The 13,812-nt window shown below is 40.3% G+C and overlaps 2 protein-coding genes across 4 annotated transcripts in view; one reads left to right on the forward strand and one right to left on the reverse strand.

The window, feature by feature from the left end:
• Alg13 (ALG13, UDP-N-acetylglucosaminyltransferase subunit) overlaps positions 1 to 13,812 on the forward strand; it is a 61,910-nt gene that overhangs the window by 46,166 nt on the left and 1,932 nt on the right. The gene's annotated exons all lie outside the window — the stretch shown is intronic.
• The window catches only part of Trpc5 (transient receptor potential cation channel, subfamily C, member 5), a 284,811-nt gene that overhangs the window by 6,353 nt on the left and 264,646 nt on the right, over positions 1 to 13,812 (reverse strand). For all 3 annotated transcript variants that reach the window (NM_080898.3, XM_063279766.1, XM_063279765.1), the window contains 3 exons: positions 3,607 to 3,810; positions 3,297 to 3,338; positions 1,298 to 1,387 (listed from right to left, as the gene is read on the reverse strand). In NM_080898.3, the coding sequence (NP_543174.1) occupies positions 1,298 to 1,387; positions 3,297 to 3,338; positions 3,607 to 3,810 (336 nt within the window). The remainder of the gene's footprint in view (positions 1 to 1,297; positions 1,388 to 3,296; positions 3,339 to 3,606; positions 3,811 to 13,812) is intronic.

Here is a 13,812-nt window from a genome sequence, read left to right on the forward strand (position 1 = left end):
GCAACCCTCTCTGTACCCACTAGATGCCACTATGACAACCTGAAACATTTCCAGACACCCAAAGGTACCCTAAGGACATAACTACCCCTGCGTGAGAATCACTCTTTTAGCTTGATACCAATGTTAAGAAAATTCTACTATTTAATGTTAGTTTCTTAAGAATTGAAATTTAATAATACATCTTTTGGTCCTTACTCTCCCATCTTTAAGGGAAGGAAGGCCTTTAGCTCTCCAGGTATTTCCTGTTTGCTGACCTGCCCCTTACCATGCATTCTTGCTGTATCTGTTCAGCCTGTCATTCTCACACTGTGACTATCAAAAATCAGATGGCTTCATTTTGTTTGAAAAACTGATTGTGCCAGACATTCAGAAGAGCCTGTCAATCTCAGACAAAGAACCACAGGCCACAGTGGTGGCCGGGGGAAGGCATTTTACTTCTCCTGGGGATGAGTGTTCTCCTCCATTCCCCCCACCCCCGCCCCACTGGTTGTCCAGTGCAGACTGCTCATCTCTGAAACTTTGTACACACAAACAGCAAAACCAGACTCAAACAAGTTGTATTTACATATATTTGCACATACACATGAAACAAAAATCAAAGAAAAAGAAGCTATCAACTTGTGGCTGGGGGGAATATGAGAGAGATATGAGGGGAAAATATAATTTTATTTCAATTATAAGCTTTTCTTTAGAAGGAAAAATAATCTCTCCACCTATTGAATGACAAAGAATGGTTGCAGGGAATGGAGCAATGGCACAGTGTTTAAGAGAGCTGTGTTCTAGAGGAACTGGACTCGGCTCTCACTACCCACAGAGTGGCTTGTAACCATCTTGCTCCACTTCTAGGGGCCCCTGGTACCCACAAGCAATAAACATCTAGGTGAAACAGCCATACACATAGAATAAAAATAAAGTCAGATTTTTCAAAACTTTAATGAAAAGCCTTTTATTTTTGAGACAAAGGTTCTCTCTCTGTATGGCCCAGCCTGGAACACATTCTGTAGATCACACTGGCTTTGAACTCAGAGATCTGTCTGCCTCTGCCTCCTGAGTGCTGGGATTAAAGGTGTACACCACCACTGCCCAACTAAAACGAATATTTTTTTGAAAAAAATAGGAATTGTATAGGAAAGTGGAATTCTAAAATTAGAATTCTCAGACTCTATGAAGATTAAATTATACCAAGAAATGAGAAGTTAGGGCTTGAATGCAGCTCTGTGGACAGGGGAAAAGACCTGTTGGGTGGGAGGAAGACAGATAGATATTAAGAGATTTACCCACTTCAAGATTAAATTACCTTAAAATTTTCTTCTGTTAGCCCCTCATTTGTTTTCGAGTTTCTTATCATGGCAGCCACATATCTCTTGACTAGATTTCTGATAACTTCCTAGAATTGAAAAACAACGAAGAGGTATTCAGTTTTCTTTTCAGGCTATCAGGTTAATAAGGAACCTGCTTAGAAAATGTGTTTACTTCATCTTTGCAATGGGAAATCATTGGGTTAATAAGTCCTTGCATCTCTGAATTTTGGTGGCACAGTGTACCAGTCCATTAAACTTACCCCAAAGGAGAATTTTCACTCAAATGTATAGTATGCATTCAGTGTGTGTGTGTGTGTGTGTGTGTGTGTGTGTGTGTGTGTGTGTGTGTGTGTGTACATGCATGTATGTATGATGAGAGTACAAGAGTCTCCGAATGTTCGCTCAATATCCGTTCCTCAGGGATGGATTAAATCTTAGTACTTTTAGTAAAGTAAGGCATTTTTCTCTTCATGAACTTGAGAGCCACTAAGTGAGCTAGCAATTTTATAATCAGGATATTTTTCACAGAAACAACACTTGACCTTTATAGGAAAGGCCTCTTTTAGCCTCAGGGAGGCTGGAACACACATGGTTGCAAGGTTGGTGTTGCTGCTCCTACCACTTACTGCAGTGTGTCAGGCAGTTTGTCAGGCGCCACCTACCCTGAATTTTCACAACCCTGTAATTTAACTTTTCCTATTATTCCTGGTTTGCAGATGGGGTTCAGTGGTGTTAACTGGCTCCTTCAAGGTCACACTGCTGGGAAATGTAAACCTTAGATTTTACGTCTACTTAAGGCTGATTCCGAAGCCTATATTAATAGTGAGCGATGCTTTAGCTTGTATTTCTGCTACTCAGTTAACTCTAAGAAGTCGCCGAGATGCCCAGGGAATATGTTTTTGTTTGTTTGCTTTTTCGTTTTGTTGTGAGGTTTGAAGAGGAAAATAAAGGTGATGGGACTTGCCTAGGCATCATCATTTTTTTTTGAATTATTAGAGTTTGGGGATAGGTGGAGTAAGAGAAGGGTTACCTATGAAACACTGTACTTTTTGTTTCTTACTGTTACTAAGAGGAAGGAAATTATGGAAGCCATTTGTGGAATTAGGTTCCTTTAAACCTTGTAGAATATTTTTCTACCTGGGTTTCTTGAGACAGTGTCTCAACTTGACCTTGAACTTTCCATAGTGAGGATAACCTTGAACTTCTGATCTTGTGCCCTCCGTCTCACTCAGTTTATGTAGTGTTGGGGATCAAACCCAGTGCTAACGTTATGCATGGTAGGCAAGCACTCTACCAACTGAGATACAGCCCTTCCTCTGCATTTCTTTCGATCCAGAAGATTAAAATATAGTTTCTTATCTGTGATTTTTCAAAGATTACTTTCAATAAATATCTCCCATATTTGTATGCTTGGCTGTCTTCCGGCTGTTTCCATAAGAAGCACAAATCTGCTTCTTTGATTAAAGTCATGTTTAGAAAGTCCTTCACTGACATAACTAACAACTTTCTCTTGTCTATATTCCCTATTTATTGTGTATTCCTATTGTATGTACATTTTGTTCACAACTTTTACCCTCCTAATCACTTAACTTTTGTAATTTTAATGATGTAATATCTCCCATCCCTGGTAATAAGCTTCTAAGAGGTACAAGGTTTGTTCACAGTGACTTCTCTAATGCGTATTTTAGTGTCAGATGTACAATAGGTAGTCTTTTACTCACGGACTGAGCAACTACAGATCTATTGCTTAACCTCAAGGAAGATAGCCTTCCAAGGTATGGATGGCTCAGACCCAGATGAGGCTGAGGGAAAGGGATATGAATGGGGTTGGAGAGCAGATGATTTCATCCTGATGAATTACTTCACTCTGAAGTGAGTGACAGTCTTCCCAGGGCCCCTAGAGAAGTCAAGTCCAGACATAGCTGGAGTAGTTTCCTTCTACTCCACAGACCTGGCCAAGAACTCTTCTGTTTAGCCCTAGTGGGCAAGCGGTACCTGATAATGTTGATTTTGGATCAGGCTGTCAGCATGACGTTCCTGAAATTCAAAATGGACAGAGAAGTTATTTCAGTTGGCCAGCACCTTACCCATTCACCCACCTCAATTATTTGGTAAATATTAGGACTTTAGAATGATACTTAGCTCCTGACTGACAAATAACAGGAGAATATTTAAGGTAGGAATTGTCATGAAGGAGGGAAAGGAGAAAAACAGTTTTGTATAAAGAGAAAAATATATACACATACATTTACGTACATACATATACATATATACACACATATGCATATACATATACAGGTCTTACTGTGAAGCTTCTCAAGTTGTGCCTCCTTCGTCTCCCATCGGGGTCTCTCTTGGGACAGAAGGTGTTGTTGAACCAGTTGCCAAGATAGAGAAATGATTTGGGGCTGGGGATGATGTTGAAAGGAGGTGGTAAGGTGCCACCTTCATCAAAGTAACTCATCCAGAGCTTCGTTCTCGCAAACTTCCACTCAATATCAGCATGGTCCTAGGAAAGACACAAGTGCAAGGTTTGAGAGCCAGGGAACTGGGACAGACACTTGGGCTTCATTTTAACCCTGGTAGTTGATTCTGTAGAGGGTAACCTGGCAGGAACTGTATAAACTCAAATCATATATACCCTATAAATGCAAATTCATCGATCTGGCAATTGACTTTGAAAAACACACCTTATTGGGTTTGGTGCCTTTACACCCAGCTACCCAGGAAGTTGAGGCAGGAAGATCATGAGCTGGAGACTGGCCTGAGCTGTATAGTAAGATTCTACCTTAAAATACAAGAAAGAGTGATAGCAGTGTGGCTTGGGAGTAGAGTGCTTGCTTGGTATGTTAGTATGAATCCCTGGGTCCAGATACCAGAACTGAAAGAAAAAAATTAAAAAAAAAAAGACGAGGTGAGGATGAAGGGAGGCATGGAGAAAGGGGATTGCAAAAAATTATACACAGGACTCTTCCCTACTAATGAGTATAGTAATACAAACAACTTTAAAGTACCTAAACGGTCAATAGTAGATGACTATTTAAATAAATGATATCACAACAAAATGGCATACAATCTAACTTTACAGATCATACTTTGTCTATAGAATAGATGTGAATATATGCTTCTGTTCAAGATCTCGAGTGCAAAATCCACAATATATATTGCATGCAAGGATGCCATTTAATTAACTGAAAAAGTTACATATTTACATGTTATTGGTGGGTATACACCTGTAAATCATGGTTATTTTTAAGAGGCAGAGATGGTGTTAAGGTTGCTTCATTTGTATTTTGGGGAGGTTCATGTATATTTTTCTTCTTAACTATCTAAACACATCATCAAGCAAAAAAAAAAAAAAAAAAGAGCATGTTTTTATCTCCAACAGAGGTTCTTCTATAATTTCTTTAGGGCAGCAAGTTATCTGTATGGTGGTTTTCCCCAGATGAATTTCTCTAGCACTGCATTCTATAACCAGCCTCAAGTTGACTGTCACCCATTACTTGCTTGTCCTAGAGACTGTATTCACATTCAAAGCATTTTTTTTCGAAGACAGGGTTTCTCTGTATAGCCATGACTATCCTGAAACTCTCTCCGTAGACCAAACAGGTTGGCCTTGAACTCAGAGATCTACCTGCCTCTGCCTCCAAGGTGCTGGGATTGAAGGTGTGCATCATCACCAGTGGCTTCTTTTGTTGTCTTAATGTTTTTTTTTTCCAAGACAGGTTTGTTAATGTAACTCTGACTGTCTAGGAACTCTTTACTGTAGACCAGGCTAGTTTTAAACTCAGAGATCTGCCTGCCTCTGCCTCCTGCATGCCGCGATTAAAGGCAGGCACCACTATCCCACTCAATGCATTTTTTTTTCAATAAACATTTTTGATGTATAATTTACAGAAACTAAAATCTACCCATTATAAGTGTTTGACGCATATATACCTGTGAATTACCATCACAAGGTACACAGACATGCTGTTATTACCTTTCTAGAACTTTTCTTTTCAAGTTGGGTCTTGCTGTGTAGCTCTGACTGGCCTGGTATTTACTTTGTAGAGCAGATTGTCCTCAACCCATGGCAGCCCCCCTGCCTCATCTTGAATCAAGTCTGGCTGTTTTTAGAACCTGAAATCACTACCAAAATTGGTACGTACAGTGGTTCTGTCCTCCTCCAAAGTTCACTCATGTTGCCCCTTCATCGTCAGACTCTCTAAGGTCTAGCCCCCCTTTCCTCTCTGATCCTATAGTTTGTCTTTACAAATATACCTTATTAATAAAAGCATACCACCAGCATCATTTTGGGATGGACTTATTTCACTGAGCCTGACACATTTGAGATTGGCCTATGGTTCTGTATTGATCAGTGCATTCAGTCTTACAGCTAGTAAGTTTTCCTTTAGTTGGGTGTGTGGTGGTTTGTTAATCATTTACTCCATGGGGGGAAATCTGAGTTGTTTTCAGCATTTAACAATGAATAAAGGTGTTATTACCATGTATGAGCTTTTGTGTAAACCTAAGCTTCTTTCCTCTAGCATCACTAAGAGTGGTATTACTAACTCATGATGTTGATTTGTGGGTAACTTTATAAGAAACTGCCATTAGTTTTCTATATCCTCTTCAGTGCTTCTTGGAGTTTGTAGCAGGATCTTACTATGGTTTGCAATGGCATGTCCCAAATGGATAACGATGTTAAATTATCTGCACATGATATGCCCCTTAGTCATCTGTAAATCTATGTTTCAAACCCTTTGCCCACCTTTATGGGCTTGTCCACATGTTTATGGCCTTCGAAACCTGTGGGAATGTTTGGAGTTTTCAGAGCCCTCACAGACATCTTTCCTCAGAATTTCCTTCCTATTTTCAGTCAGCATCTTGTCAGCCCAGCTGGCTACATTTTCTCACTCAGTGCCGCTCTAAAAAACAAGCATCCTATGGACTGCCTTCCTTCACGAAAGAGCTCAGAATGAGGTCGCATAAAGTAAATCTCTGTAAAGAGGGGTCAGTGAGCTAGTTCACTGGATGAAAGTGCTTGCGGCTAAGCCTGGCAACCTGAATTCACGTCCTAGGAGGCGAATGGAGGATGGTGGAAGGAAAGAACTGACTACTACTAACTGTCCTCAGACATGCATGTTGTAGAATGTGTGCATGTGCACAGTTGTGTACACACACACACACACACACACACACACACACGTACACACCACCCCCAAAATAAATAAATAAATGTTTTAAACAACTCTCTGTAAATGGCTATTTTCCAAGAAGCGGCTGGACAGATCAAAGAGATTACCTGGAGAGGCTGGGGCAGGGATCCCAAACCTATCCCCCTTCCATTGGCTTCTGGGTTGTTGTTTTTCACACATACCATGGGCTGCTTGTGTGGTGGTCTGTGCTAATTAACAACAAAAACACAGCATGACTCTGACTTTAAAACAAACTAAAATGCTATGATGGGCAAATGCAATGAGTGATTCTCATCTATCTGTAAAGGCCCTACTTCTGATTGGAAGGGGAGTCCGACAAACAGCCTGACTCTAAGTTCATAATTGCCGATGATAAACGTCTCAGCTGTCTTATAGTAACGGCCAAGGCACTACAGCATTTTGAACAAGATGTCATGATATTTGCAACTTTCAAATATTGGAAAAATAATTTAGGGTCTCTCCATTGATGTGTAAAGCTTCACTTCAAGGGCCATGATTCATACCAATTAAACTTTTATCTGACACTGCCAAACTAACTACAGGACTATAGTGTCTCCTACTCCCCCTCCCTCTCTGTGAGTGTGCTTGTGTGTGTGTGTGTGTGTGTGTGTGTGTGTGTGTGTGTTTCTCACATGGACACTTGTGCATGTATGTGAAGAGTAGAGATCAATCTTTGGTATCTACCACAATCCCCTTATTTATTGAGACAAACTCTCTCACTGGGTCCAGAGCTTGCAGATTTGGCTATGTTAGCCAGTCAGCACTAGCCCGGGAGATCTTTTTTCTTACCGTCCTCTCTCCAGGAAACTCTCCGGGAATCATGACTTCTATGTGGGTCTTGGAGATTAAGCCCACCGAGTCAGCCTCCCCAGCCCAAAAACCCTTTCTCTAAATCAGAGGGTTTCTAATGCCTATGTATTTATTTAACTTCTTTTTCTCTCACATATTACATCCAGAGACAGTTCCCTCTCTCTTCACTCTTCCCACTCAGAAGATGGAAAGATCTCCCATGTTCATGGATCAGTAAGATTAGCATAGTGAAAATGGCCATCTTACTAAAAGCAATGTACCGATTCAACACAGATCCCCATCACAATTTCAACACCATATATTTTTATAGACCTTGGAAGAACATAACTTAACTTCATATGGGAAAAGGGGGAAAAAATAAAACTAGGAAAGCTAAAACAATCCTGAAAAATAAAAGAACTTCCGGTGGTATTACCGTCTCAGATTTCAAGCTATACTCCAGAGCAATAGCAATAAAACCCACATAGTCTCTGATTCTTTATTTTTGATAATGTTTGAAGTCTACCCAGTCATGTTGTCAGATGACAGACTTTTAAAACTGGTATTTTATGAAAAATTTATTGCGTGACAATTTGACACAAAAATCTGAATGAATTGACAGTACCATTTTAACACTATCTTACAGATATAAAAACTATTTCTTAGCATTTACTTTATTAAAATGAAAATGTAATTGGTATTGACTCCTCTTCCTGAATATTATTCAGTATTCATCCATGAATATAATAACTAGTTGGAATAAAAGTACTACATATATGTTTAAGAAATGTATTTGCCATAAAAATATAATTTTTATGTCTAATGGCTATCAAAATTTACATAATATTTGTGTTTCTTTGAATAGTTTTGACTAGTTGAATGATAGTTAAATTAAGAATAATTTTACCTTATCATTATGAGAAGTAAAAATTAAATTTTAGTTTACAGTTGTCATAATAAATGGCAAGACAGTCAAAATTAAAAGCCTCTACTTATAAAAATGTTGTGACCATGTGTATTGTAAATAAGAATTCAAGGAGAAGGGGGACGAAAACTTCTTCCCTTCAGAAGTTTAACCATTTAATTTTAAACTCGTCGTTAGCTTCGCATAACAAATAGCTATGGCATTCTGATGTCATTAGAAATACTTAAATGAGGAAATGAGTATTATTGTAAATGTCAGTCTACTGTAGTCCATAATTTATACCCCATACTAAGTACTGTTTAAATGTATAATATATACCCCAAAGACAAAGGAGATACATGGTTTCTTTCTTTAGATTCAGCAGTGGGGTGAATGTCTGAGAGTCTTTCATCTGCAAAAACTAAAATCACTACATTTGCTGAAAAAGGGATGGACCTTGGGGTCCAATTTAAAAAAATCTATTACTTATTTACTTATTCATTCTCTCATACAATACATTCCAACCACAGCCTCCCTCCCTGCCACTCTTGGCAGGCCCTTCCCTACCTCTTGTCTCCCACAGATCCACTGCTCCTCCATTTCCCTTCAAAAAGAGAAGGCCTCCTAGAGGTATCAACAAAATATGGCAGATCAAGATGCAGTAAGACGAGGCACTAACCTTCATATTGGGGTATGATCTTAAAAGGGAGGTGACCAAGTCTCAGACTAAAAAAAAAAAAAAAAAAAAAAACAAAAAAAACATGCTGTCTCTCGTATGTGGATCCGAACTTAAAATGTTTTCTGTACATAAATAAGGGGCTGTGAGAGCGAGATATAAGCTGTAGAATGAACTAGGAGTCCATGAAAGTAGGCCAAAAGAATTCAGGAGAAGTCACATGAGACACAAAAGTAGACAACGGAGTGTGGGGAGAGATGAGAAGATAATAAAGCCTGACTTTTTCTAAGCTTATAAAAAACGTGAAGAAAAAAGAAACCAACACACGAACAGGTGCCCTTGAAGGCCAGGGTAGGGGAGAGAGACAGACAGAGAGACAGAGACAGAGACAGAGAGACACAGACACAGACACACACACACGGAGAGAGGGAGACAGAGAGAGACAGAGACAGAGAGAGAGAGAAGAGAGAGAGAAGAGAGAGAGAGAGAAGAGAGAGAGAAGAGAGAGAGAGAGAGAGAGAGAGAGAGAGAGAGAGAGAGAGAGCTTTAAAAAGACTGTGTGTTCATGTGTGTGAGCACAAGGAACAATGATGCTATGGCTTCTGCGGACATGGGGAGATTCAGTGTCTTACATACGTTGCTTAAACACTGTGGTATCTGAAAATCATCTGTTTTCTGTTTCTTTATATTTGTAACCCCAATGGGAGTTCAGCTTTTTCTTTGTATGTATTTTATTTTTATGTGCTTGCTTTTTTAAAAGTTTGTTTAAAACAAAATGCTTCTTTGTACCCCAGGCTGGCCTCAAATCCCTGATCCAGAACTCTCAGCCTCCTGGGTCTCTTTACGTGTTTGAAAATATAAGCATCTATGTCCTTTCAAAAGCAATTTGCTTAATGAAAAATAAAAAGAGGCTGTGAATTTGAAAAAAGAGCAAGGAGGATTATATCAGAGAGTTTAGAGGGGGAAAGGGAAGGGAGAAATGATGTAATTATATGATAATCTCAAAATTAAATAGAAACTGTAAAATGTAATTTGCTATAGGTCTGGGGAGAAATGAATTTGCTTTTGGCAAAGTATGCAAACATGCAATGGGCCAAGTTATAAGCCACAGTCATATCTCTGGAGTTTAGGAGGCTTTCTGATGTTCCAAATTTTAGCTTGCTCACTTATAAGCATTTTGAAAAAAACATCACAGAAGCACCTCCTGTCACTGTCATTCCATTCCCTTGGGGCTCGGACAAATTCATGTCGAGAATTGCCAAAATAGTTGGGAAGTAGCAAAGTTGTTGCAAATAATCTTTCCACTAGTTTCCCCCCTCATCTATTTATTATAAACCAATTTATATATGTCCACCTAGTCAGTTTTCGAGTCCTGTATTGAGCAAGTAATATGTGCCAGGAAAGCTGCTAGGGGTTGTTGGATAGCCCCTGAATCCTAAACGCCAGCAAATAATAGAGCATATGGTATGAGCCACTGGTTAATTAAAAGGTATTTGTATCCTGATGATTGTGTGGACTATGTGAGCAATATAATCTGGCCAATAGATGCTGGTTCCATTTCCAACTTGCTATAAATTGAATTGCAGGTCTGTACATGTGGTTTTTGTCAACACGCTTGTTTAAGCCTTCCCTAATAGATGATGGCGATTTTTGTTGATCAGTCAGGACTAGTGTCTGCTGGTGACGCCAATGCTTTCTTTTTGCCTTACCTTCTCAGACTCTACTCTAACTTTGGAACATATGGATGCTGACTTGTGAAAATCAGGCACACAACCACAAACAGTGGTCCATCCCCTTCCAACTTTCCAAAACTTTTAGAACTTTCATGCTACCAGGATGTGTGTTATCGTTTTTTTTTTCTAAGCTCCGCCCCGCAGTTACCTGGCAACAGCCAGGTATGCCTGACTCACTATAAAAGGGGCTGCTTGCCCCACCTTGTTCTCTAGCTCTTGCCTTCCGGCCCCTGCTCCCCCTTCTCTTCACATGCTCTTGGCCAACCTCTCCTCCTCTTCCTCTTCCCCTCCCTCCTCCTCCTTCTCCTCCCCCCTCTTCTCCTCCTCCTTTCCCTCCCCCTTCTCGTCCACCTTCTCTCTCTCTTTCTCTCTCTCTCTCTCTCTCTCTCTCTCTCTCTCTCTCTCTCTCTCTCTCTCTCTCTCTCTCTCTCTCTCTCTCCCCTTCTCTGCCCCTCTTGACTTTTCTCCCCATTCTCTGAATAAACTATTCTATACTATACCGTCGTGTGGCTGGTCTCTCAGGGGTAAGGGAAGCCTCAACATGAGGCCACTGAAGCACCCCCATCCCCCATACCTCACCACATCTCCATAGAACATATCTTCCCTCTTTAGCTTTTTATAAACACATCAATGTGCACGCAGCAACACTTAACTTCATTGGTGTGTTCTAATCCATGTGTGTGCCCTGCTTTGTCTTTGAGATCATGGTCTCCTGCAGAGCAGGCCAGAGTCTCTATTGGCTTTAGCTCCTTTTGCTGCGTGGACCTATAACTCTAATGGTAGAACACACACCCTGAGGTTGCTGACTTCTTCACAGTATAAGCACATGGAGTCGGTGGCATGATCATATCTGTTTCTTTTCACATTTCTCAACAAATGCAAGCTCAAGGTTATTATTCTTTCAAACTATGGGGCCAATGTCTTACGAGTTCTTGACAGTCTTATGCATTCCCTCAGATCTCCTGCCAGCAGCCATCTTGCTTAGCAAATTGGACAACTTTCTAAGATAATGTAGAGGAGGCAAAACAACACAACCCCAGGGAGAGCAGAGCTAATAATAACCCTTAAAGAGCAAGGCTGTCCTCAGGAATCGTTGGCCCTAGGGACAGCTCGTCAGAAGGATATTTTGGCAGCCTTTACACTAATTATCCATCGCTTCCTTTATATGACGTAGCACTAGTTCTGCTTCCCTGGGATGGAAAGCGACACAAATTACCATGACATACACATCCTAAACAGAAGTGAGAATATTCATTTTCTCTGCCCTCTCAAGGGATGCCAGTCTCACTTAGAATGCCTTTTTCTCTAGGTAGAATTGGGGGTTTATGTCTTAAGTATTTTTGTTCATCAGAATTACATGGGGCAAATGTTAAAAATGCAGATTTGTGGAGTTTATCAAAATGTATATATTGCATCATACAGGGTAAAAATGTAATTTTAAAGATATTATAATTTTAACTCTCTTCTATCTATACCTCTTTCTTTCTTTCTTTCCTTCTTTCCCTCCCTCCCTCCCTCCCTCCCTCCCTCCCTCCCTCCCTCCCTCCCTCCCTCCCTCCCTCCTGCTTTCTTTCTTTCTGAGATGGAATTGCTGTAACTCAGGCTGACTGGGAACGTAATATGTAGACCCGGCTGGTTTTTCCTGTCTCAATGTCTTAAGTCCTGAGTTTACCAGTCTGGTAGCCCTGTACAAGGATTCCGTTTTTGTTTCACCTCATCAAAAAAAAAAAAAAACCCAAATAAAACTAGAATGTTCAAAAATATGGTGCTTGGTGTCTCGCAAGCCCAGATTCCACCCTTTAACTTACCACATGTGTACAGTAGTCTAGGGAGGGTTGGTTTTCTGTTCCTCAATGCTCAGCAAAACTGTTCTGTTTGAGGTTTCCAGGTAGTTAGAATGAACTGTTCATTCTGAAGACAGTCGGGAATTACTTTGAATGCTTAATTGGCATTAACAGAAGTGCCTGTGCCCAGCTGCAAAGCATCAGAGTGCTTTCTAGCTTGAACTCAGTATCCACTCATTGCCCACATCTTTTGCAGTCTAACACTGATGTCCTTTTCAAACATCATGAGTGGTTGTGACAACAGAGGTGTAATGGTCTAAGAAGCTGCCACTGTTTCTGCCTGGACCCCATGACAACTGGTGAACATGATCCCCAGCTATGCTCACTGGGTTGTTTTGAGAGAGACTGTCTCAATACTTAACTCAGGATGGCCTTGAGCCCACTGTCCTTCTCAATATACCCCCCTTAGTGCTGGGGTTACAGTTGTGGGCCATTATGCCCAGAAGTGAGATTTTTAAAAGCGAATCTATTCTTTGATATATTCACACATATATGTAATATGCTCTGGTGACACTCATCTTTCCATCGCTCTTGTCCTCTTCCTACCTGGTGAGGGCTGCCCCTCCCCTCCCCAGGGTATTTGTATACATTTTGCTCCATGCCTGCCAGCTATTTCGTTTTTTTGCTGTAATATGTCTGTCAGTAGAAACATGACTTGACTCAGAGCAAGGGCATGCTGGTCACATGTCCCGTTATGTTCTTTATGAGGGTGTTTAAGAAATTTCACAAAGCTTTATATAGGACCCATCAAATTAAAGGGCACAATGAATTGTTATGTCTAAAATGGCTTGAGTCAGAGCTGACCACAGTACTTCCTGTACCTGCATATGAGATCACTGTGCTTTTTTTTTCCTTTATAAGCTGACAGAGAAAGATGTTCAGGGTTGTAGCCTCAGATGATTCTGAGCTACATCCTTATTGATTAATATTAGGGTGTGTGTTCAATAAACCATCCCTGTCTGACTGAGATCTATGTTTGTATGGTTTGTAGGTGACTCATGGACCCTCAACATACCCTCCCACCAAGTTCTCATCCCAGTCACATGTTTTTTTTTTTTTTTTTGTGAGCAACTGGATTTAAGTAGTGCCACTTATGGGTAAATGGGTGTAAAGGTACCCATCCATACTGAAGACAGTAGCGTCTACCTAACTGCCTCTCACGTGCAGTTGTGTTAAGGAATGTGTGAATGAATAAACTTGTCATGTGAAACTTGAGACACGAACTCTGGCATGTCTCAACATATACGAGAACCTTGTTTATCTGTAACATGCAGATAACATTGCCAAAGATATATGTAAGCGTGCTTAACACAGTGTACAGTACTGTATTAGGTAAGTGTATATATATACATATATACATATAT

Source organism: Rattus norvegicus, chromosome X, assembly GCF_036323735.1.
Source record: "Rattus norvegicus strain BN/NHsdMcwi chromosome X, GRCr8, whole genome shotgun sequence".
Classification (NCBI taxonomy): Eukaryota; Metazoa; Chordata; class Mammalia; order Rodentia; family Muridae; genus Rattus; species Rattus norvegicus.